The sequence below is a fragment of the Pseudopipra pipra genome, chromosome 5 (genome assembly GCF_036250125.1).
Source record: "Pseudopipra pipra isolate bDixPip1 chromosome 5, bDixPip1.hap1, whole genome shotgun sequence".
Lineage (NCBI taxonomy): Eukaryota > Metazoa > Chordata > Aves > Passeriformes > Pipridae > Pseudopipra > Pseudopipra pipra.
This window is the reverse complement of record NC_087553.1, coordinates 38,892,801-38,917,175: the sequence shown is the minus strand read 5'-3', so window position 1 is coordinate 38,917,175 and position 24,375 is coordinate 38,892,801. Positions and strand designations below refer to the sequence as shown.

The window sequence follows — 24,375 nt, the reverse complement described above, 5'->3', positions numbered from 1 at the left end:
GTAAAGCTGCTGAACATTGTAGGTCACTTGTTAGCACTTTCTTTAAACTTGTGTACTTCTATAACTTTTTTAAAGTCCAAAAGTAGGGAAATATCATTTATGAATGATGTGTGGTGTGAATGCTTTGCCTATAAAATAGCCAGTAAATAGTACTTGGAATAAGAGAACTCAATCCAATCCCAATCCAATCAAAGGAAGTCAAAATTGGTGTTAACCCTGGGAATACATCTGCTGCAGATTTTTTTTCTGGAGGAAAAAAACATTCTCACATCATCTTACCTCTGGGGTTGCGATACAGAGTTTGTATGTGTAATAGGTAAATAATGTAAATCTTTGTGCTTTGTTTCTTAAAGCTATGCTGATTTTTCACCTTCTACAAAGAACTGGCAGGAGCTTTAACCACTGGGAATTTCAACAGTTTAGGCACTGAATTACCTACAATAGCACTTCAGAAGAACTTGAACCTTCCTCCTAGGCTGAATTTCTGTAATAACTGAAATTTATCTGTAACCAGTCTGTCATGGTCCTCTCTTCTCTCCACAAATGTTTTTTCTTACTATCTGGCACTGAACTGATGGGTGTCCAGATGAGGAAGCTGGGTTGCCTAGACACTACCCATCTGGTTGGCATAGTTAGCTGACTCATCTGGCTGACAGGTTGCTGTGAGAAGAGATGAACTCTAGTGCTGGTGTAATAGGAGAGTCAAGGCTGAATGACTGAGTATATGGCGGTGAGATCGTGGCAGTCTTGGCTGGCTGAACTGGCTATGAAATGGTGTCTGTAATTACATTTGCTCTACATTAGTTGTTAACATGTTCACTTTTTGTCTCTGAGCCATTTCAACAAGATGATACAGATTCTAAGTGCTCTAAATTAATCTTAATGGCACTGTGGTCAGTGACATAGTCAGTATTTTATTGTATGCTAGTTGAGCACTGGTTGGATTTATATGTAAGTGCAGCTCATTAACTTTCCAAAGTATTTTATGATCTCAAGTTAAAAATTGTAGCATGTCTGCATGACAGTTTTTCCTCCTGGTAGAATACATTGTTGCACCTTTGACTGGAGCAGTCACATTTGTTTTGGTTCAGATGAGAAATTGATGAGGCAACTAGATGCTTGTCCCATGTGGTCACGTTTATTTAGAAAGGGGCTGCACAAAGCTCTTCCCCCGTTCTCACAAGTCTGAAAATACCTGACAAATCTTTTTGCTTTATATCCTGCATTTGTCCACTGTCACCCTCTAAGTTTCTCTCACTTCTTTCTCCTTGAGGGTCATGCTGCAAGGTTTTATCTAGGAACATCTGGACATCTGGGAGGAGACAGTTAGCGACCTGCAGAGCCACTTGGATTCTCACAAGTCTGTGGGACCATATGAGATCCATCCAAGGGTGATGGGGGAGCTGGCAGAAGAGCTCGCCAAGCCACTCTCCATCATTTACCGACAGTCCTGGCGCACTGGGGAGGTTGGAAGTTGGTGAATGTCACACTGATCCACAAAAAGGGCTGCAAGGAGAACCCGGGAAACTACAGGCCTGTCAGCCTGACCTCAGTGCCTGGCAGGGTTATGGAGCAGATCATCCTCAGTGCAATCACACAGCACCTACAGGATGGACAAGAGATCAGACCCAGCCAGCACGGGTTTAGGAGGGGCAGGTCCTGTGTGACCAACCCGGTCTCCTTTTATGATCAGGTGACCTGCCTGCTGGATGAGGGGAAGGGTGTGGATGTGGTCTGCCTGGACTTCAGCAAAGCCTTTGACACCGTCTCCCACAGCATACTCCTGAAAAAGCTGGCAGCCCACAGCTTGGACAGGGGCACTCTGTGCTGGGTTAGGAACTGGCTGGAGGGCCGGGCCCAGAGAGTGGTGGGGAACGGTGCTGCATCCAGTTGGCGGCCGGTCACTGGTGGTGTCCCCCAGGGATCAGTATTGGGCCCAGTTCTACTTAATATTTTTATTGATGATCTGGAAGTGGGGGAATTGAGTGTACCATTGGCAAATTTGCAGATGACACCAAGTTGAGGGGGAGTGTTGATCTGCTGGAAGGCAGGAGGGCTCTGCAGAGGAACCTTTAGAGGGACAAGCAGGAGAGACAGTCTGATTCCAACGGGATGAGGTTCAACAAGGCCAAGTGCCGGGTCCTGCACTTTGGCCTCAACAACCCCATGCAGCACTACAGGCTGGGCACAGAGTGGCTGGAGAGCAGCCAGGCGGAAAGGGACCTGGGAGTTTGGATTGACAAGAAGCTGAACATGAGCCAGCAGTGTGCCCAGGTGGCCAAGAAGGCCAATGGCATCCTGGCCTGGATCAGGAACAGTGTGGCCAGCAGGACCAGGGAAGTGATTCTGCCCCTGTACTCAGTGCTGGTGAGGCCACACCTCGAGTACTGTGTCCAACTCTGGGCCCCTCAGTTCAGGAAGGATAATGAGGAGCAGGTCCAGAGAAGAGCAACGAGGCTGGTGAAGGGACTCGAGCACAAGTCCTCTGAGGAGAGGCTGAGGGAGCTGGGCTTGTTTAGTCTGGAGAAGAGGAGGCTCAGGGGAGACCTCATCACTCTCTACAACTGCCTGAAAGGAGGTTGTAGCCAGGTGGGGGTTGGTCTCTTCCTCCAGGCAACCAGCAATAGGACAAGAGGGCATGGTCTTAAGCTGTGCCAGGAGAGGTTTAGGTTGGATATTAGGAAGAAATATTTTACAGAGAGAGTAATCAGACACTGGGCTGCCCAGGCAGGTGGTGGATTCTCTGTCCCTGGAGGTTTTTAAGCTGAGACTGGATGTGGCAATTAGTGCCATGGTCTAGTAACCATGGCAGTATTGGATCAAGGATTGGACTTGATGATCTCGGAGGTCTTTTCCAACCCAGTTGATTCTATGATTCTATGATCTACTATATCTGTTCAAAGCCTCTTTCCCCTTGCTCTGCAACAGTGTTCAGGTACCGCAATGCTTGTGTTTAGTTTCCTGAGACATCTCTCTATTCCCTCAGTGACCATTTCTATCATATAAACTTTTTTTTATTGACGGCTTTTCTTATTTTAACTAGTTTGTTAAAACAGTCTTGAATGAGTATTCAAAGACAGTGTTTGTTTACTTTAAAAAAATTCCATCCAATCTCTAGCAAAGCTGTTTCCTTAGTAAGTATCAGGTCATTGAATGCTCATTGGTTTCAGCTACCTTTAAAAAAAATTCCCAAATTTATTAAAATATTTAGGGCTCGGTGCAGTGCTGTATGTGACTGCTCAGTTTAGAGTAATCTCTTTATAAAAATGAGCTGTCCCTTCGGTATTCAGTAAGCACATTTCAGTACCATGCAGTCTTTTTTGAGTATTGTCCATGATGAATAATGAATAGGAGATTGAAACAAGACATTCTTCTGTAATTTCTTCCTATTATCACATTTAACTATGTTCACTACAGCAGAATTGATATTTCACTACAACTACCTCTCTCTTTCTCTCCTTCACTCGTCACTGTTGTAAAATTTATTGCATTTGAGCACACACAAAATGTGTGGAGTTATGCGCACATGTGAAACAATCCATGCACGTTCTTAGTGGAATCTGGCCTGTAGCTTGTTTGCGTATGTAGTGAAGCGTTATTTATTTTGAATTTATCACATTTAAAAACCCATTTGAGATGCAGTGCCTTGTTTGCAGAAGTGATGCAGGGAGTTTTCAGCCAAGACTGTTGGATCCAGGCATCTGTCTGCTATATTGAATGCGTAATGTGACCCTATCTTTATCTCTGTAACAATAATAAAAGCAATACCTGTGCCTAAAATAGTGAGCAAAATAATGATAAAAGAGATCTCAGATTATCAAGTAAATTGAAGCTTTTAGGAACAGAGGCAATGCATGTGTTTTTTATCTGAGGGTGTCACTTGCTGCTGAAGTATTACAGATCTTGAAATAAAGAGCAGAAGACTGTTTTGTCCCCCTTTAAAAAGTTTGTAAGTGGCTGCTCTGTTGAAATGTTAGGGTCTTCTGTAACTATAACATGTAAAGGCATGTTTGAGGTTAAACACGTATTTAAAATTGAATTTATGCATAAGCCCTTTCTGAACTGAGATTTTTAAATCATTGTGGGATCCCAGATGCACCAGCACTGGGCTGAGCCCATGGGTATAGTCACATAGAGGACTGGAGCTAGTTTGGAGGGGCATCCCAAGAACAGTGCTTACTGCTGGCTTTGAGAAAGGGATTAAAGGACAGACGTTATTCCCAGAATGGCTTTGCTGACACCAGTTGATGTGCAGAAACATCTGTTTCATAATGGGAAAGCACTCTAAGCTGCTTTATAACACCTGACAGTAATTCTCTGTGAAGTAGGTGGGAAGGGTAACTATCATTAATTGTGAAGTGAATTCCTGTGTTGATTCCCATACTTGCCTGAGAAAACAAGATCTAAGGTTATTGGCAGACTTTTGCTCCATTTCCATACCCCCATTTGCTCCCAGTCTGTTCAGACTTAAGTACATGCAGCAAAATGGAACAAAGACAGAAGAAAAGTCGAGGGGACATTGAGACATTAGGAAAATAGATATATGCCATGCTTGGAACATTAGCCATGTTTGCTTGGAGAGATACTGCAATAGTGACGAGGTAAATGAGAGAGAGGTTCAGATCTCTTTTGGTTCCACAGGCATATGTGATGTGACAGCATTCAGGGCTGGGGAAAGGCTCTCCATGGATGTGGGTGCCTTTAGGAGTGGTTTTGTGTAGTGATGTGGGTGGCAACGTCTGGGGTATTAGATGATGTGAAGCAAGGGTTAGGATTATATATGCATCATCTCCCCTTGTCCTGACCTTGCACCTGATGTACCTTTTACTTTAGAACTATATATGCACTTAAACATTTGAAGCCTACTCTTGAAGACATTATTCTCTATGCTGTACAAAGCTGGCCTTGTACCTGATGCAGCAAATGGTTACTGCTGTGTATATTCTGCATCCGGCTGTTTTCAAGATTCAGAGAGCTATTCTCCTTATACTACATGAGATAGAAACATACAGTCCAGTCTTACCTCTCGTGATTTGAACTATTAGTGGCCATGACCAAAGTACAACCATTTAAAGGACTGGGTTTTTTTTGCTTTTTTTTCCCCTGTGCAACTGCATAACAAGGACTGTTCAAGCAGTGATCTAAAAACATGGACTGTAGACATGGTGGATGCTGTTGGTGAAGGTTGCCTTGGCAGAAGTGTCCCTAGCCCAGCGGCAGGACCAGTTGTGTCTCTTGCCCCCGTAGTTAACAAGAGTCATTCACTTGAAATCAATGGGTATTGTTTTAGGCCGTGTGAGCCCAATGAACCATCTGCTTTCACAAGTCTTTTCTTGCTAAAACAGAGGTGCACTTCATTTCCTTGGAGGAGTATTTCGCATCCAGTGAGCTGTGATTCCCCTGGGGCATAGAGGATGGCAGTTGGAGTGGTCTTAAAACATGGAAAAGATGGCTAAACATTTAAAGGAAAGTTGCCTTGCAGAATGAATGCAGACTATTATATGGGATTATTGTGATCAGCAAACTGTACCGTAACAATAAATAAAAGAATAAAAATGTCTTTAGGTGACACTAAAAAGATAACACCATTCTAAGAACGTTTCAAAGAGAATGCACACATGAACTAGAAGGTGGCATAGAGAATAATGTCTTAAAGAGTAGACTTCAAATGTATAAGTGCATAAAAATTCTAAAGTAGGTGGTGGGCTCTGGTTCTGCAGGCCTGCAAACTTCTTGCTGTAACATCTTGATTTCTGCCAGATTATCAACTTCCTTGATTCCCTGGGAAAGTAGGTTGGCAGGCTTATGGCACTTCTCACAAAGGTTTTTAGTGCTCCCTTCTAGTGCCAGAGGGAGAGCATACTATGGTTCTCTCTGGTCTTCCTTTATCTTTAGTGAATTCCTCTAGGGTAGATGGTGGGGACAACAGTCTCTTTGCAATTAGGCATGTCTAAGTAATGAGTTTTTATTTCCATGATCAAAATGTTGAATGTATTCCATGTTCCTCCTACCTGCATTGCAGAACCCTTTGGTTTGACCTGAAGTATTTCGCATAATGTGAAAAAATGACTGCACGTTTTTCCTTACCATTTGTATTGGATCTGGCTGGGATGGAGTTAATTTCCCAGCAGTCCTCACAGTGCTGTGCTTTGCACTGGTAGCTAGAAAGGTGTTGATAATGCACCAGTGTTTTGGCTGTTGCTGAGCACAGCATCAGTGCTGTAACATTCTTCCCACCCAAATCGAGGGCAAGATCCTGGGAGGGGACACAAGTAGGCCAGCTGACCCAAACTGAGCAAAGGGATATTCAATACCATATGACATCAGCTCAGGTATAAAAGCTACGGAAAGGAGGAGGAAGGGGGGGGACATTCATTGTTTACAATGTTTCCTGCTGAGAAACCACTACATATGCTGAAGCCCTGCTCCCTGGGAAGTGGCCAGACATCATTTGCTAATGGGAAGTAGAGAATAAACCTGGTTATTTTCCTCTTTGCTTGTGCATGCACAAAACTTTCACTTTTACTTTAGTAAACTGCCTTATCTCAACCTATGAGTCATTTTCCATCTTGTTCTCTCTCCCCTGTCCGACTGGGAAGAAGAGTGATACGGTGGGTTGGTGGCCCTGGCATCCAGGCAAGGTCAACCCACTACACCATTCTTCATCCCTTTCATTCTATACTCTTTTTCACACACTTAAATTTTAATGCCAAAAAAAAGGTAAAGAAAAAAGTAGTGATTTTAACATGTCAAAACAGAAGAGTTTTACTTCTTTTGAACCCATTCCTCTGTTTATTATGTGCTGAAATTATCACTAGTCTTTGGTACAGTAGAAACATTTTTAGTGAATATACTATTCTCCGGAAATAAAGATGTTTGTTGCTATCTACAATTGTACTTGTCAGAATTTTACCCATTATATCTTGTATATAGTTACTAATTCATATTTTTTTTGAAGCATTCTGAAGTAATAAGACAAGGAAAGCACTTTTCTTTTTAAGTGCTAACTTTCTTTTTGATGGATAATTTTTACCTGCTGTAGACGGGAAGGTTTTTCTCATGCACTGTAGTTATTAACCTGACTTCAGTTAGGTTTTACATATGTTGCACATTTCTTAGCATATATCGCTACTGTCCCTCACTTCGGGAAACAGTTTTCATTTTACAATCACGTTCATCTCTTCTGGCAACCTAGTGTTACAAATATTTTTAAAATTTCTTTGACTTATGTAACAAATGCTGAAATATTAAAGAAGACTACAGAAAATGTGGTAAAATGTACAAATTGTTTGTAAAAGTACACTGTTTTATACAGCAAATACTTTTGACTAACTATAGAGAAGTAGGCTATTGATCACTTATAAAATACGTGGAATTTAGCATACAAATTTCAGGAATGTTTTAGTATTTTTTCTGATAATGGTGCCAAAATAATTCCAAGAACTTGAATTAGGTTGCTAATATTTTTTAAGTAATCTTTCAGGATGATTTTTTTTGAGATATTATCTGAGTGTGGTTGAGTATTGTCTTTATTTAAAGTTCTTGTGAAACTGCTTGAGGGCTTCTGGAAGGCAAACAAGAGGAAACAACTCATATTTTTGCCCACTTCAGGAAAGAATGAGAAAATATACATTGCAGTGATTTCATTTGGGATCTCTAGTAACTTCTAGAGTTATTAACAGCTGTGTCTTGTAACAGGGAGATCTGAGTTGTAGGGCTGAAGGTACAAACCTACTTGCTCAAATTTGTGGTCGGAAGGAGATGGTCAGCCTGGTTCCATTTGACAGAGAAACAAAAGAACCTGTATTTCTTTTTCTTAGTAATCAGAACTTCTGTTGAGAAATTGGTAGTGGTTGCAAATGTAGGTATAAAGGAGCTAAGAAAAACCTCCAGAATTTAGGTTAATTGTGTGAACTTAGTTATATTCTTAGGTTTTGTGACAGTGTCATTATGAAAATGATTCCTCATAATATTTTTCTGATATTTTTGTCATTGAGGCACACAGGGAATTATGCTGCATCAGAATACCACCAGTATGCTGTGAATATGCGTGTTGTCTGAAGAGTCCCTACCTTATTAATTCCCAAATACGGAGGGTGCATGGTGCAGGTTGTAAGGTGGCAGTGAGGCTGAATGCCTGCTTTGAATTCCCTCTCTGCCACTGCCAACTGAGTTGCTATGGAATGCCAAGTAAATCACGTAAACTGACACAGTCTCATTTAGTCATTAATCATGTGTTACTTATTTTCTTAATGCCCAAACTATGGCACTTGTGGCCAGACTCAAAGCTGTATAAAGTGTTCACCACTGCAGTAAGATATAATTGGAACAGTGCTTTAAGTATGTGGAACAAAACTGTTAAGTATACTTGACACTGAGAGGTGTCCAGAATGGCACCCAGAATTAGTATTAGTCTCTCTTTGTTTACTTTCTTATGTGAAAATTATAGTCTAACCTAATCTTGCAAAGATTATGAAAAAGAGCATCACTGATATTTGCAGGGTACTAGGTGCCATTGCAGTGAGTGATGAATTGTGCACCTAAGCAAGAAAGCTATTTATCTTTTGTAGGAGAACATGCAGTGCTTTTATTTATTATATTTAGGCCTGACCCTGCAGAAGATTTTGTTTTTTCTCTTATTTAAATTATTGTAAAATAGAATTCTTAGTATAGTGATCAATCAGCCTGTGGGAAAGTATATAATAATTAGGCATTATTGTTCAGTCCAACACAGTTTTAAAGCAACACAACCTACCTGCCTTTTGAAATGAAAATACTAAACCAGCAAGCAATTTATTCTAAACAAATCTCATATCTTAATCTTCATTCTGTTTTATTTACTTAAGCTCCTCTTTGGAGCAGTATATGAAGACTTTACAGTCTTTATTACTTTACACTCAGAATCTTATAAGCTAAGGAAATAATATAGTCCCTATTTGATGGATTTGGCAGTAAGATATCTTATGGTCAAAGTAAGCCCATACACATTAAAAGACATCAGTGTGTGAAAGTTAGTGGACTTCAATTTCGAGCTTATAGGTGCCAGACTTTAGACTCTGGACCGAGCTCCTTGTGTTGTGAATGATACCTCAGAAAGTGTCATCCAGAACAGCTAACTGGGCAGGCAGAGTGTCCAGATTGTCCCCTGTGGTAGCCCTCTGTCCCTGCCCTCTGCTAACCAACAGGGAATTTTCTGAGGCCAGGGATAGGCCTGTGATGGTGTGTCTAAGGTTCCTCCATATGTTTCATGTTCAGTGGTTGTTGGGTGAAAAGCAGAAGCAGACCCAACATTTGAAGATATCTGGCTGCTTTGGCAATACCTGTTGCCTCAAAATCCCTGAGAGACCTGGACAAAGGCACAGGTAATTTCTGAAGTGTATTCCAGCTTGGGGGTGACCTTGGTGTGAACCATGGGGCCCTGGCAGTCCAGAGCTGTTCTGGGCAGGCAGAGAGACAGAGGGAAACTTTATGGGCAAAATAAAACTGTATTTAGTGTTAGGCAGGAGACAAATGAAAGTTTGCAGCATTGTGGTTTTTGAGCTTTGGTACCTTGGCTCTATCTCAGACACTATTAAATACCTTTTCTGCATTTGCCAAAAGACACACATTGTAATGCAATAAATTGAACCTTGATTTTTCTTGTATCTACCTATTATTTTCTTCTCTTCAGTTGTCATATTTATTATTATGGATGCATTTGGCCACTGTCAAATTGAATGATTTTTTGCATACTTGGTTGGCTGACTTTTTTTTCCTAGTTTGCTGGTACAGTCAGCTGTGCCAGTAAAGCAATTATGCAAAATTGTGTATAAAGGTTTAATGATACAAAACAGTGTTCATCACAAATCTAATTGTGATTCTTAACATCCTTCAACAAACTAAAGGTTTTGAGACATTTGGATTAGCATCTCTGTGGTTAATATCTGTTTTGTTAAAAAATATATTTAATTTAGCAGATAAGGGAACATTTAATGTACATGCTACTGTTAACTTTGAAAGGAAGCAATGAACAAAAATAGTGACTTGGAGGGATTCAGATAATGGTTTATATTCTTTCAGGTGGCGATTATAGGAAGTCTGCTTTATTACATATCTCATTAGGTTACATCGTTACCTGTTTTACATTACAAGTGATAACTATGTATGGTTGATGGTGCACTGAGTCTAATACAACACAAAGATTAAAGATGGGCACTGTAATGAAGCAAATAATGTGTCTGCATACTGAAAACAAAGAGATAGCGGGTTACAACAGAATTGATAGGTACAATATTTGATATCTGGTTTCCACTTGGATAACTGAACTGGTTACTTTCAGTAGTAAAGCAATACTTGGTAATGCTTTCACTGAAGCAAAAAATTGCATTGGCTTTTCTTGGTCCATAATAGTGTTTAGAAACATTCCAAAGCTGACATTTCTCCCTCATGTTTGCATTGCTATTTTCTGATTTCTGCCCTACTGCTTTCCTCAGAACCCTGGCTGGGATTTAATCCTACCACAGAAAGTGTTAGGACTGACATTTAGTAGAGTCTCATTTGTGTCAAGTCGTTATGTACTGCAGGGAGAGACCTTCTGCCAGTTATTAGAGACAAAGCACACACTACTTTCATCAGGTGAATGAGGAGGGAGAGTGAAAAGTGACTCTCCTTTCTGTCCCTTTCTTGGTTAACAGTTCTTGGCTGTATGTTGTGTTTGCACTAAGGAAGCATTAAGGTCTGTAAGGACAGGGAAGAGGGAAAAAACAAGAAGTGCTTTCTGCTACCTTCTTAATCAGGGTCAGACTTGAATGCAGAATTATGAAGGTGAGTTCTTTTCAGTTAGTTCACTCCAGGTAGTCAAATATGTGAGCTGTTTTATACTGAACAGAGCAGTCTGTAGCGTGTATAAACAGCTTTGATTTACTGCTTTCTGAAAACAGAGACCTGAAGCAGTCAAGGAGGTTTCAGGAATGTTAATTATTTGTGTACATGAATGAGCTTATAAATGGTTGTTTTTGCAATCTTCCCAAAGCTCATCGAGGGTAACTGTGTCATTGCCAGAGAAAAGAGAATGATTATTTTCTTTTCTTCACAGTCTACTAATATTTTCAGGGCTTGATATAATGTGCCTTTAACAAACCATGAACTTTTCTCCTACTGAGTCACTGCATTCTGCCTACATTCAGTGTAGGCAGAGAACCATTATACTAATCCACTCTCCCATCATATCTCTAGCAAACACATGTTTTCTTCAAATATTTATTTTGATGCAAGGAGTGTTAAGTTTTTTATTTGGCAACACAAGCAATTAGGAGGAGGTTGTGACTTCTAAACTTTGTAACTTTAATTGTGGTAGTCCTGGTTTTCAGCTATGACATGTTTTGAGAAATGTATGACAGTCATATTTGGCTTTAAGGTAATAATCCTGCCACGTCACAGCAACCTTAGGATAATTCATTTCTGCAGATATGATAGATTTAAAAGGCAGATGCTGAAATGATTGGTCTTTTGCTTTGTTTTTTAACAGGTACGGTTATATGCCAGGCCTGATGCAATCAGAAGAGGATCGGGGGACTATGCTCTAAATATTACAAGGAGTCTCATTGAGTTTTATGAAGATTATTTTAAAGTGCCCTATTCCCTGCCAAAATTAGGTAAGATTTTCTTCAGAATGTGAAGTTTGTCCAGAAATGAGAGATTAAGTCAGCTATTTTAAAGCAATTTTAAGACTGTAATGTATTACATTTCAAGGTAAGAAATATTTGGGTTAATTTAGAAGAATCAATAAGGAATTTTTCCTTGCAGAGGAATGGAAGCCAAATTTTTCCTTCTCCATCCTGGAACTGAAAAGATCACGAAACAGACAATACTTGAGACCTTTCACTGTTATGTGGGTTGGTGGGGATTTTTGTTTGTTTTTTTTTTTGATAGTGTCTATTTTGGTCCTTACTTCCATTAGATAGCCACTGGGAGATATTTGTTCTGCAATATATGTATCTTGGTGCCTCAGCCTTAGATGGGGAACAGAAGAGAAAATATTTGTGGAGACTGGGAACGTGTAACAGTGCAAGACTGGGGTTTTTTGTTGGTTTTTTTATGGCTTTTGTGGTTTATTAATGATGATTAGTAGACAAGCTTAATTGTCTTGTTGATTATTGAAAGAATTGCTGTGAACTTGTTTTGCTGTGACCCCAGAAATTTCTATTACATTTTAAAAATAATTTCTTCTCATCTTCCCTTTTCCCACAATCAGTTTTTCTCCTACACACTTAAATACCTTACACCATATTATTACACCCTCCCTCCTTTGGAGTATGTTTGATCAAGATCCAGAAAAATCTATTGCTCAGCAGCAGAAAGAGAGCTTCTATTTGATCAGAAGTGTTAGAGTTGGAACCACAGGTTCCTCCCAGGAACTTGGGGTTTATTTCATTAAATCTCTTGCCTGCTGAGTAGCTTTTATTAGACTTTCAGCTAATGGTGTAGGAGATGGATAAAGTAACTGATGTTGTTAGATGAGGGTATTGCATGCACAAACTTTCTGTGTATGCTTTCATACATGACTTCAGGTATGTAATGATGATTTGTAAAGGAAGTTATAGGCTTACAGGGGCCAAAAGTTTAGCAGGGAAAAATAATCAGGAACTTGATTATAATATAAAAGATGAATATAAAAGATGAAACAGAAAGGGTTGGAAGGGACCTTAAATATCATCTAGTTCCATCAAAACATCATTACTTCAGGTAGTTTATTGAGGATGCCAGCTAGCAGCAGACAGTAGTGACTATATCTGCTTCAGAGTATCTTTCAAAATTGCAACATATGGTCTTTAAACTCAGCATGCTGTATTCATTGTCATTATGCTGTGACATTATCTTTTAAAAATATTTGATTGAAAATGAGTGTGTTCCAGTTTAGATCTTTTTGGAAAAAAACAGAAGGCACAGTCACAAGTAAAATTGTGTTTTTTCATGAAGTATTTGTAGTGAAATTGTTAATAGGAAATACTGCTTGAAAACTTTAGCTATTCTGTAGTGATACTATAGAGAATCATTTCAAAAGTTTTGTGTACGACAATAAGGTTAAATTTATTTATTGTAAATATAGGAAGAAAGGTTTCAAAACTCTCTCAGTGATGTAAATATTTTTGAAATTTTTTTTTGCATATGAATACAGGTATATTTGTTCCCAGTTTGTCCAATCACTGATTGTTATATTTAAGCATGTGCTGTTGTCTTTAACCTGAAAGAGTACTGAATTTTTATTTTTTTTAAATGGGAAAATGGAAGGGTAGAAAAAATAGTCTGATGGGTGAATAGAAGGACTAAAAATGGCGACACTGTAGTCTATTATGATAGGGATTTTGCAGCAGTATTAAAGAATTTTCTAAATGAAAAGTCAAAACAACATTAGCGACAGCAGTGGAAAAACCATGTGCATAGGAAGATATGTTGATACTGAAAATGCACCTGGGCTCGTCAGGCTTAAGACACTCACCTGATTCACTGCTGTCACTTCTGCAAAGGATTGAATAGTTTATTGAGGTTTTAAGAAAAATGATAATGTTTTTGTGGGACATTTTAGGAGTTTTTCATTTCACTTCCAAATGTGAAAGTGGGAGTGAAAAATGAAGAAAGTACTTCAGAAAGCTTTTTAATGTCAGCATCAGTTTTGTAGAAAATATTCCATTTCAAACATAGATGTTTTAAAAAAAATTGTTTCATATATTGTTCAGCTCTAGCAAAACTGAACTTAAGCAAATATAATAATTTTGTTTGAAAGCACAATTTATGTTTACAAAATAATTCTGTTGTTGAAATACTGGCCAGTTCACTATGCAGGTGCTGTACTAACTACTGAGCGTCACACTGTTAGTGTCAGTGGTGTAATGCTGCGGGATGTGAGTGTTAGAGTTGCAACCACAGGTGATCCTCCCTGGAAAAGGGACCTACAAGCCTTGGCAAAGCACTTGGTCATCTATGTGGTACATTTGAACTCTGCGGTAGGAGTATCTGAGGACATTTAGGCTCCTCAGATGTATTGCTATATCAGAGAGGTCTATGTTAATTTGTTCCCTTCTTATTCATTGAGGTCCATTTCCAAGGATCCTTGGCACTTGAAACTAGTGCTCCTCATCTGATTTTGTAATAAATTGGCTAGTGTTCTCTACAAGAACCACTTTCTCCTGACACTCTTGACTCCTGACTGTTTTTGACTAGACTTTCGTACTGTGCTTACATGCAGTCAGATGGCTGTGGCCAAGATTTTTTAGATCTTATATGGCCTGTACTGGCTTCTGAATGTCCTGGAACAATAGATGTGCTTACCAATTGATGTGAAGTCTGCTAATGAATGTGAATTGGGAATTGAATCACCGATTTCCACAGTTAAAAGTTCTGCTTAGCTTGTAGGTCTGTGCTTTTTTTCCCCCACATCATACTCTGAACTGGAAGGTGCTTGTGTAGGGTTTCAAACTGATAATTTTTATATGAATTTAATGTCTAAAAAATGTGTCAGATCTTATAAAAAACCTAGATTTTTCCCAAGACTATAATATCATTATAAACACTAGTTAAAATGATGGGTAGATAAAGTATTGGGTTTTATTTAATCTAAAAAGATATGCAGAAGGGTTTTTAATTGTGTTCCTATGGCTGGTGAATATAAAATATTTCTGTATTTATATCACATAATTATTTTTAATCCAGTTTGCAATACACAAAAAATGGTTTGTATGCATAGAGCTTTTTCTTATGAGGATCTTCAAGGCTGGAGTTTTTCCCTCTGGAGTCCTGACCAGTTGCTCTTTTGAAGTGCACACAGCTTAAAAATTTAAAAGGAAAAAAGAAAACCAGGCCAAAAACCCACATCAAAATGGAGTCTTCAAAGGTCAGAGTAAAACTCACATGAGGGGGAATGATAAGGTAATCAAGCACTCTTTACATGTGGACAGTTGTGACTCTTCAGTTGTGAATGATTTGAAGTGTGAGGGCTGACTGCCTTTTCCAATCAAGACTGGAGGGTAACCCAGTGTCGTTAGCAGGTGGCAGGTACAAAGAACACAAAAAGATCACTGTTAGTGGAGCAGGTGGTAGATTTGTGCAACTCCTTATCAAAAGAGATGGTAGGTGCAAAAAGATTATAAAAGTCCAGAGAGACATGGACAAGTACTTGGAAAGGTGCTCCATGGGAGAAAAATCCCATGGCTTGAAAACAGAAGCTAGGAAATACTCAAGTGAGTGCTATTTGTACTTCCCTGGTCTTATTCTTTCCTGAACATCTGTTTTTGGCTGCTGTTGGAGAGAATACTGAGCAAAGCAGTCTTTTTGTCTGAGCTGGCAAGGGTATCCAATACGTTCATAATCTTCCCGTTTCCCTTCCAGAGTTTTTATTAAAGGGCCACAAAATCTCTTTTCCAGAATGCTTTATGTACTGGAACTGGGGAACTTTATAAGGCTCTAATTATGAAAGGCTACAAAAGCTTCATGTACGGTACATAAATGAGCCATTTGTATGAAGATTTTTGGGTTTCTGGGCCTCGGTTTGCCTCCTCTTAACAGCATTGCAATATCATTGTGTTAGTGGGATGTGTTTGCTATTTCTCTGAAAACTGGTTTTACAACTCATTTTATTCTGAGTACTGTATTTAAATATCCATGCAATTAGCATAACCAGTGTGGACAATGTGAAGGAACTCAGATGTCTCAAGGGTTGGACATAAAGTACCTGACCCAAAGATGCTTTGCTTGGATTCATTTAAGTTTAGGTACTCAACTGGCATGTCTAACTTAGCAAGCTGATTGCCCTAGCTTCCTTATTCATCAATAGAGGAGATATTCCTTTGGATGGTTTGAATCTTATATGGGCAAAGTCTCCTTTTTGAGCTGCCTAAGTAAGAGGAAAAATGTTTTATTAACCCCTGAGCTTAGTTTGTCATCTACGCCCTTAAACCTTCACGATGCGCAGACTTGAGAAGGAGACATTTAGTGGTGGAGAGCTGTGAATAGGATTGGTAAGAACTTGGATTTCTCAGACAGCTTTTCATTCCCCGTAGAGAATGAACAACTGAAGAATCTACCTTAGGGCATGACTGCATATGTTACAGAAAGACTGGATGAAAATCCCCTAGCTGTTTTGTCTTGAGGTCAGTGAATATGAATCAATACGTAATTTATAATTACTGTAATTTGTGAGAGGACTATTAAAAGCACTGTTAAAATATCATAGAATGGCCTGGATTGGAAGGGACCCTTAAGATCATATAGTTCGAAGACATCTGCCATAGGCAGGGACACGTTCCACTAGACCAGGTTGCTCAAAGCTCCATCCAGCCTGACCTTAAACACTTTCAGGCATGGGGCACCCACAACTTTTCTGGGCAACCTATTCCAGTGCCTCACCACCCTCATAGTAAAGAATTTTTTCCTCATATCTGATTGAAACCCACTCTCCTTCAGTTTAAGCCATTCCCTGTTGTTCTGTCACTACATGCCTTTGTAAACTCTCCGTCTTCCATGTAGGCTCCCTTCAGATGTTGGAAGGCCACAATAAGGTCACCCCAAAGCCTTCTCTTTTCCAGGCTGAACAATCCCAATTAGGCCTTCTTTCATAGGAGAGGTGCTCTGTCCCACTAATCGTTTTGATGGGCCTCCTTGCTCCAACAGGTTGATGTTCTTGTGTTGGGGGCCCCAGAACTGGATGGAGCACTCCAGGTGGGGTCACATGAGAGCAGAGTAGAGGAGCAGAATCACCTCCCTTGACCTGCTGGCCACACTGCTTTTGATGCAGCTCAGGATACAATTGGCTTTCTGGGCTGTGAGTGCACATTGCTGGCTCATGTCCAGCCTCTCATCCACCAGCACCCCAAAGAGAAATACATTCCCAGACTTCTTAAACTCTTTTTCTGTAGATTTGCTGTACAGTAAACTTTGGAATTTAATCTGATATATTTTATGTGGATTTTTTTTTGTCTGGTTTGGTTTTTTTCCCTTATAGGTATGTTTCAGGTACTAATTACCTGGTTCATGCAAAAATTATATGGTCTTGTTTTCATTATGCTGCTTAAAATGCTTTGAGGTTGTGAATGCAAAGTCTCAGAAAACAATTTTCCAAGGGGTTTAGTGAACATGCTGCACAGTGGAAGACAAGATTGCATCATTAACATTTGCTCTTGGAGTACTTTGGGAGAACAGGATTTGGTTTTTAAAGTGTGTCACTGAAGAATTTAAACTCTCGCTTATGATGTAAAATATAGCTCAGCCATTAGAAAGAAGAAGTTTAACAAGGGACTGTTCTGATTTCTAAATGAAAATCATGGACCTGTGCTCCATTCCCTGATTGTTGACAGTTAATATTTTGGTGAGAGAGACTGCTGCTGCCAGTGCCATGTGAGTCATTGCAGGCCCAGAATAAGTGTTAGGATGCTGTTGTATGTTGGCCAGGTGACTTGCCGTGTGTGAGGACTAGTGTTAATTTTGATTTAAGTGCTGTTAAGTGCCATGGGGTATCCTGAGAACTCTAAGCTGGTGCTTCTGCTGGCTTCCAGATGAGATTCTGTTGGGCCCTGGCTGGCTCATACTTGACAGTTTCACATGCCTTTTTTTTTTCTTTAAATAACTTTGAGCATCTCAATTTGGGTTGTCACCCATGTTTAGGCAGGAGAATTGAAGCCTACTATTTTCTTTGACCAACTACTTGAAAGAAGCATAATGCTTCTGCACATAGAGGACTATTTGTTGATACAGGTCATTCCTATGCAGAGTGAACTATGTCACTTCTACCTGGGCCTTTATAAAGATTCCGTTTTGAGATTTGGGTTGTGGTGTATTTTTTCTTTTCTTTTTTTTTTTTTTTTTTAATTTCTAAGCTATGAGTACACCGAAACAGCAACTGATCAGGACACCGGGGAGAGGGGGGAAATTCCAGCTCTAGCCATAGGGAAAAGCAATGTATTCTCTCATAACAATGCTTTGAAATATGAGAAGGAACTGTGAGTTACTAGACTGAAACAAACCGCATAGAAAATCAATCTACAGTAAGATATTAAGAAAGAAGGGAAAAAATAGCCATCACTTAGGACTTACTGTATTGCTCTAAACTAATTTTAGTGGTAAACCAATTATTTCCATTAATGAGTTTAATACAGCTCACAGTAGGCATTGTATCAGGTTTTGGAAGTTTGTTAAGGGACTTGATCTCTCTCTGTTGCCTTGGCATGGCAAGTCTGATATTGTTTGCAGGAGATGGGATATGTGTGGGAATAAAGCAGCTTTGTATAGAATAAAGATGAATGGGCCCTGATGGAAATAATCCTCTTCTGAATGAAACGTTTTCCTTTCATTATTTAGTTATTCTCCTCTCCTCTTAATTGTGGCATGTATAGAAGCCGTACCTCTCAAACAAGGAAAGTGTTCAGATGGGAGCACTATTGCCAGTAGCAGTTCAGTCAGGCCATAGTAAAAAGAGGATGACCGAATCTGACACTGTCCCCACTGGCTACTCAGTTAAATCAGCTTTGCTTTTAAATGAGTAATTAAAAAAAAAGCAAAAAAAAAGCGGGTGATGCTGTTATGAGAGGGTAACAGGATGTCGAAGATTCCCTGGAAATGTCAGGGCTTTTTTTGAGCCAAGAGAATCCTTCATCTGAATGTAAATAGATTTTTCCTAAGCTGCTCTTCAGTATGTCATTTGAGCAGTTAGTACCAATGTAGAAGTGGGTGCGCTGAATTTCTGCAGTATCTATTCTTAGTTCTCTACCTTGTGAGAAACTAGATGCCTTCAGAAAAGGCATTTATCATGAGTTGGGAGGAAAAGATCTTCAATGCAGAGGTACCAGTAAAGGTATCTCTGTTGACTACAGAGAGAGGAAACTAATCTGGCTAGTTTAAATTTGATCTCTGATTCATAAATAGCTAAAAGATGAGGTGAATCCTTCTGTAGGATTTATAAAATGAAGTTAAGATCTCTGGCAGACAGAAACTCCACAGAAGTTATGGGAATCACCAGAAAACTGTGTGAACTTCTATTGGTATGAGACAGTTAAATGCCTAAAAGCACATGAATCCAAAATAGTTTCTAGATAGCTGTGGGTGAAGTAGTTTTCATTATAGCTCCTTTCACTCTGCTTGAGCAGAGCTCTCATCCCTGATTGTCTTCTTCAGGGCTGCTAGTGATTGTCTTTTTGTTAGCTTAATCATACTGTTCTTGACCAGAAACATTCACTTATGAATAAGGGTAGTACTGATTTCTCCTGCAAAATAGTATTGTGGGGATCAGGATCCTCTTGTCCATGTTCAGCTTTTGAACTCCCTTTATTTTTAAGAGAGTTTGAAGAACATTTTTGATCACTTGTTAGATATGACAGTCGACAGGGTTCATCAGAGACTTTGACCAGCAGCTGAAACCTTTTACACCAGCAGCTCTAGCTTTGTCTTAAAGGAGTGTATGTAGAAAAAAGCTTAGGCCTTGTGTCCACAATGAACTTCATGTTTGTATAGGCAATGGGAACAGTGGTCTTTATTATAGGATAGGATCTGTATGTCAGGATACTGGGAGAGTTGCTTTCTGTGCATGGTATGGCACTATGAAAGTTAACATGCAGACAGAGCTCAGAGCTGCATGGTGGAAAAACAAACATAGAAGGGTTTGGAAAAAAGATGAATTATATCATTGAGGATACTGTGTTAGATTTAGATGATGCTTAAGAAGAGGGGTGTGTGAATCCTGACACAGTGTGTAGGAAGATTGGATTGTAGAAGAATGGGCTAAACCAGGATTTTTTTTTTCATTTGAAAATTGTACTATAGCATTTAGTTTGAACGAAGTAGGTAATGTGGTTGGTCTATATCAATTAGAGTAGTGAGGAGAAAGTAGTGGCCTTTTCTCTCAGAACTGAGGTAGAAACCCAATACCCTCCACATCTGAAACAGTACAGAAAGGTTACACGATCTGCTCAGGTTTATTGTCTTTTGGTGGAAAAGACTGTTATTGACCTAATGAAACATATAATCATATACAGTGAGTGTTGTTTAAACAGCACCTTCAAGAGAACTGCACATTCCCAAACAAAGTTGATGAAATAATAGTGACGTCTTCATAAAGACACCATTTGAGTAAATATAAAAGTTTACTGAGGACTTACTGAACTTTCTGTAATTTTGGTTCATAGTCATATGACAAACTGTAAATAAAGATAATTTCAGTTTAGTTCATGAAGGTTCCAGTTTTCATTTAACTCTGCAGTTTCAAGTGGAAGGCAGGGAGGAACAGGGATACTATGGTGACTTGTGTTTTTTCTGTCTTACATGTGAAGTAGAGGCTTTCCTGAAGAGTGAAGCTCGGTAATATCAAGGTGTTGTGCTGGTGAGGAAAAAAAAAGTGGCAGATTAGGGTACTGTCCACATCAAACACAAACATAGTTCACTCAAACTTTTTTTTAACATGTGTGGTTTGAGTACAGGACAATTCTCTTATTCTTTAAGAATTTTTGGTGTGAATTGAGACAGGTAGTTTTACATACTTCAACAGCAGCAATTTCCTTCAGTAGTATTTTCTCATTCAGCATTGTGGTTTTTGGCCTCCCCCATTTGATTTTAAGAATGAAGAAGGCTCAGTTTCAGGCCGGACTCAGAAACAAGTTCAAATGAGTCTAATGGGAACTATAAATCAATACAATGGAATCTGTTTTCCAGTTCTGTCTAAAAACATGTCTTCTGTACCAGTTTTCACCCTGCCTAGTGTTATGCTTGTTGGACCCTATAGTTGCTGTGTTGGCTTGCCAGAGCCATGGAGGAGCTAATGTCATGACAAAGTCTGTTCAGACTCATCTTTCAGAAGCACAATTTTAGTTAGCCTGAAAGTCACAGGGCAACACCAGTATAGCCTATTTCCTTGGTCAAGGCAGGCAAGAAAGCCTTAAAAGACATTTCTCCTGCATCTTTCCCTCATTCAAGGCACTTAGAGCTGTTAGGGTTTGCCTAGCTCCTTGCCCTCCGTATTCAAAGCCTCTGAATGGCTGGAATGACAGCTTCCATGAAAAAAAGACCAAAAGGAGATTTCAACAATAGTTGCATTGTGTTGCTCCTTTTGCAGAGATAGCTATTGTTTTCACAGCGATTTCAAAAACACTGCCATCAGTTTAATGCTGATTATTTGGACTTCAAAGAATATGTGATTTTATTAATTTTTTCATATCAGTATCATATGCTGATATTTTCATGAGAATGAAAACAAGTGGGTTCTGGTTTTTGTTTGTTTGTTTGTATTGTTTTTTTTCCCTGCAGCACTGGAGAAACATTCCTGTTAATTCTCCATGTTTTCAGTTTTAGAAGGATTGTGCTCCTTTGGGGTAGTTTGTTATGCTCTCCAGATGGTATTGTGACAAAGTTTGTTTTCCATTAGATACTGATTTGAGGGCAGCAAATATATTACTTTGAGAAACAGAAGTTTTGCTAGGCCCAACTCATGAGAAAGCACTTTGCCCACTACCTCACTTAAACTGATTTGCATTTGCTTTTGTTTATTTTTGTATGTTTGTCTTGAGGTATGCATATATGTATTTTTTTAAAATGTTACTTTATTCCCACCCAGTGTAACACCAAGATCATGACACCTCCATAATTGTCCCTACTAAGGACTTTCTCCTTCACTATGGACCTCATGCCATGAAGAAAACAGATAAGGGAAGTATACACACACACAGACACACATAATCTATACAGCTCATATTCTTCCTAGTAAATGTAAGAGGTATGCATTGCTGCTGCAGTGAGAGTTACAAAAAAGTTACTGCCTACTGAAAATGTCCTGAATATTAGAAATAGTTAAAAGTCTCTATGTAGATGTGTAAAAATGAGCTTTCACATCTTTCTTCTGTACTGTAAAAAACCCCTATAGATACAGACGTAAAGAAGATACATTTTCATATATCAGTGAAGAGCATGGGGAGTTTCTTTCAAGAGATTATGACAAGGTCTTGAAAAAGATCATAACGCATTAAAGTGGGACTTAAGTAGGCCAGAGATTTCTGTTCATACAAAAGATGTGAAAAAATGTATGACTACAGAGCTGAATAAACCTATTTCTTCTGCCTAAATTCTGCTGGGTTAGTTATAAACCTTCCACCTGTAGTAGTTAGTTTCTGTAAGCTACTGAAATTCAAAAGAATGTATGTGCTCACCTTTTACTGCTTTTGCTTTTTTGTAACTGAAAAGATATCCTAACACAATGAATTATGCTACGTTTGCAGCTCCATGCCTGAAGCAACTTCATTTTTGCATTAAGGAAACCAATGATTTTCATTGTAAAGATGAAAATTTTAAGATGGCTGAACAACTTTCATTTGAACAAGGGAATTATCACTGTACTTTTTCCACCCCCTCCTCCCTGCCCTCCCCCCTGCTCCCCTTCCCCCCCCAGTCTCTGCTTCCTGCTTGCTGGCAAGCATCTTAAAATGGTAAATGGACATTGAAAGAATGACTTAATAAAAATGCTGTGGAGATCTCTGCAGGTACTGCGAAACTTGCTTTCTGTGTTCTCTCTTGCTGTGTATGAATTCTCCTTTTCTTCTAATTTATTTAAATGCCATCTGCTTGTGTATTTAAACCATAACATTTCCTGATTCAGGATCAGGTCTGTGAAGACTGCTATTTCCTTCACTCTCTCTGATTCTCTTCGGTAACACTTCTAACAGAGCTGTCCTCGTGAAGATGTGTATTTGTCATCGTGATAGCACACTTCAGAAAGTGTATTAAGCTCAAACAACTCCCACTGTTCAACTAAAAAATATGTTCTTTGTCATATGCTACTCTTCACTGAAATTAAACTCGGGCAGTGTTTTAGTCTAGAAAAATCAAGTCTTTCTTGTTTTTCTCCTGGTGTGTTCAGCTTTGGCGAAGCTGAGCATAGTTCTGCTGTTGTATGTTATTGGGCAATTGAACCTTGGAGTGGGTGGGAGTGGGAGGCAAGGGGCCAGATGCACAAAAGAACTTAGAAATATATTCTGGAGACCCTTGTCATCAGTTTCTGCAGCTGTTGCTGTGTCTCTGGGGGCCTCAGATAAGTCCTTAGAAATTGTTTCCAAATAGTCCTGGAGTTTGTGTCCTTGTAACTGATCCCTGAGCTCTGCAACAATAGAGGAGCAGTGGAGTGGAGTGGATCATGCGAAAAGAATTCCTTATGTATTTTATTCAGTAGGGGGTTTGCTGTATCATGAACGCTATGACACTAGATTTCCTTTGAAAGTCATGATGTAAAAGCACAGGTAATTTGACAGAACTTTAATTACACATGGCTGTGTTTATGATGTGACTCCCAAGCAGTAGCAGAAGTCAGTGGTTGAATTCCTCATGTGAAAACACGTGAGATGTTTCCATTGTGGTTGTAGCACCTAAGCATATTGTAATCACTACTGTGTCTTCACACATAATGCATTTTGGAAATGGAGAAGCAGCATAGTTCTGTTGTCCTATATAGAGGCACAGCCAAAAGCCAAAGAGTGTTGAGAGGTGAAGGCAGGGACATGTTTTGCTGATCAGACCTGTATAAAATACAGGCTTGTCAGATAGAATTTGGGTATGCATTGAAACAGAAGGCAGCTGGAACTTGCATCCTTTTATAATTAAAGTATTGAAGATTAAGATTGATGTGAGGGACATACAAGTGGATGCAATATTTCTTGCTTTAAAACTAGTCTGAGTTGTTCTCCCTATGGTGCTAATTCTCAGGTGTGGAAATATATAAAGCTTCAGAAAACTGTCAGCCTTAGATAACTATGTAACTTAGATACATAGAAAAGTGTATTATATGTCTTTTCACTGCTAATGTAAAAATGATTTCCTAAGCATCTCTTCTCCATATTCTTGAAATGTTTTAAGCTTTACTTCTGTCGTATGGTAATGACAGACAGTTGAATTTTATGAAGAAGCAGGCTGTTACTCAGTAACAAACGCGTTAGAAATGCAGTTTTACGCTTCATGCCATCTCTCCAAGTTTTTCTGTAGAAACTGTACAACAGTTTCCAAGTGATTAAAAGGATGTGAGCTGTACAAGTTATGATTGATAACAAAATGATCTAATGTAGCTCTTAATAAAACCTTCCAAAGCCAAGAATGTTGTCAGGTGATATCAAAGGATATTCAAAATTGCTCTAAGTCTGTCAGAGCAACAACGAACAGACAGCTTTCTGTAATGCTTATATTGTATTTGGGGACAGCCGAATGGAAGTCCAGCCCCAGAAGAATTCTCTGTTTTATCTTTGCCAGTCTATTTCTTAAAAAAATCCCAAAACAAAAGAGGAAAAAATTGCTTGCTCTTTGCAATCAAAATACAATTGCTGTGATAACTCTTATATGGAGTAAAAAATGGTCAAATCCAAGTACACAGCTGAAGAATAATCT

The 24,375-nt window shown here is 39.2% G+C and overlaps 1 protein-coding gene across 3 annotated transcripts in view; it reads left to right on the top strand.

Moving 5' to 3' along the window:
• TRHDE (thyrotropin releasing hormone degrading enzyme) overlaps positions 1 to 24,375 on the top strand; it is a 209,829-nt gene that overhangs the window by 28,545 nt on the left and 156,909 nt on the right. For all 3 annotated transcript variants that reach the window (XM_064655637.1, XM_064655636.1, XM_064655635.1), the window contains exon 3: positions 11,507 to 11,633. In XM_064655637.1, the coding sequence (XP_064511707.1) occupies positions 11,507 to 11,633 (127 nt within the window). The remainder of the gene's footprint in view (positions 1 to 11,506; positions 11,634 to 24,375) is intronic.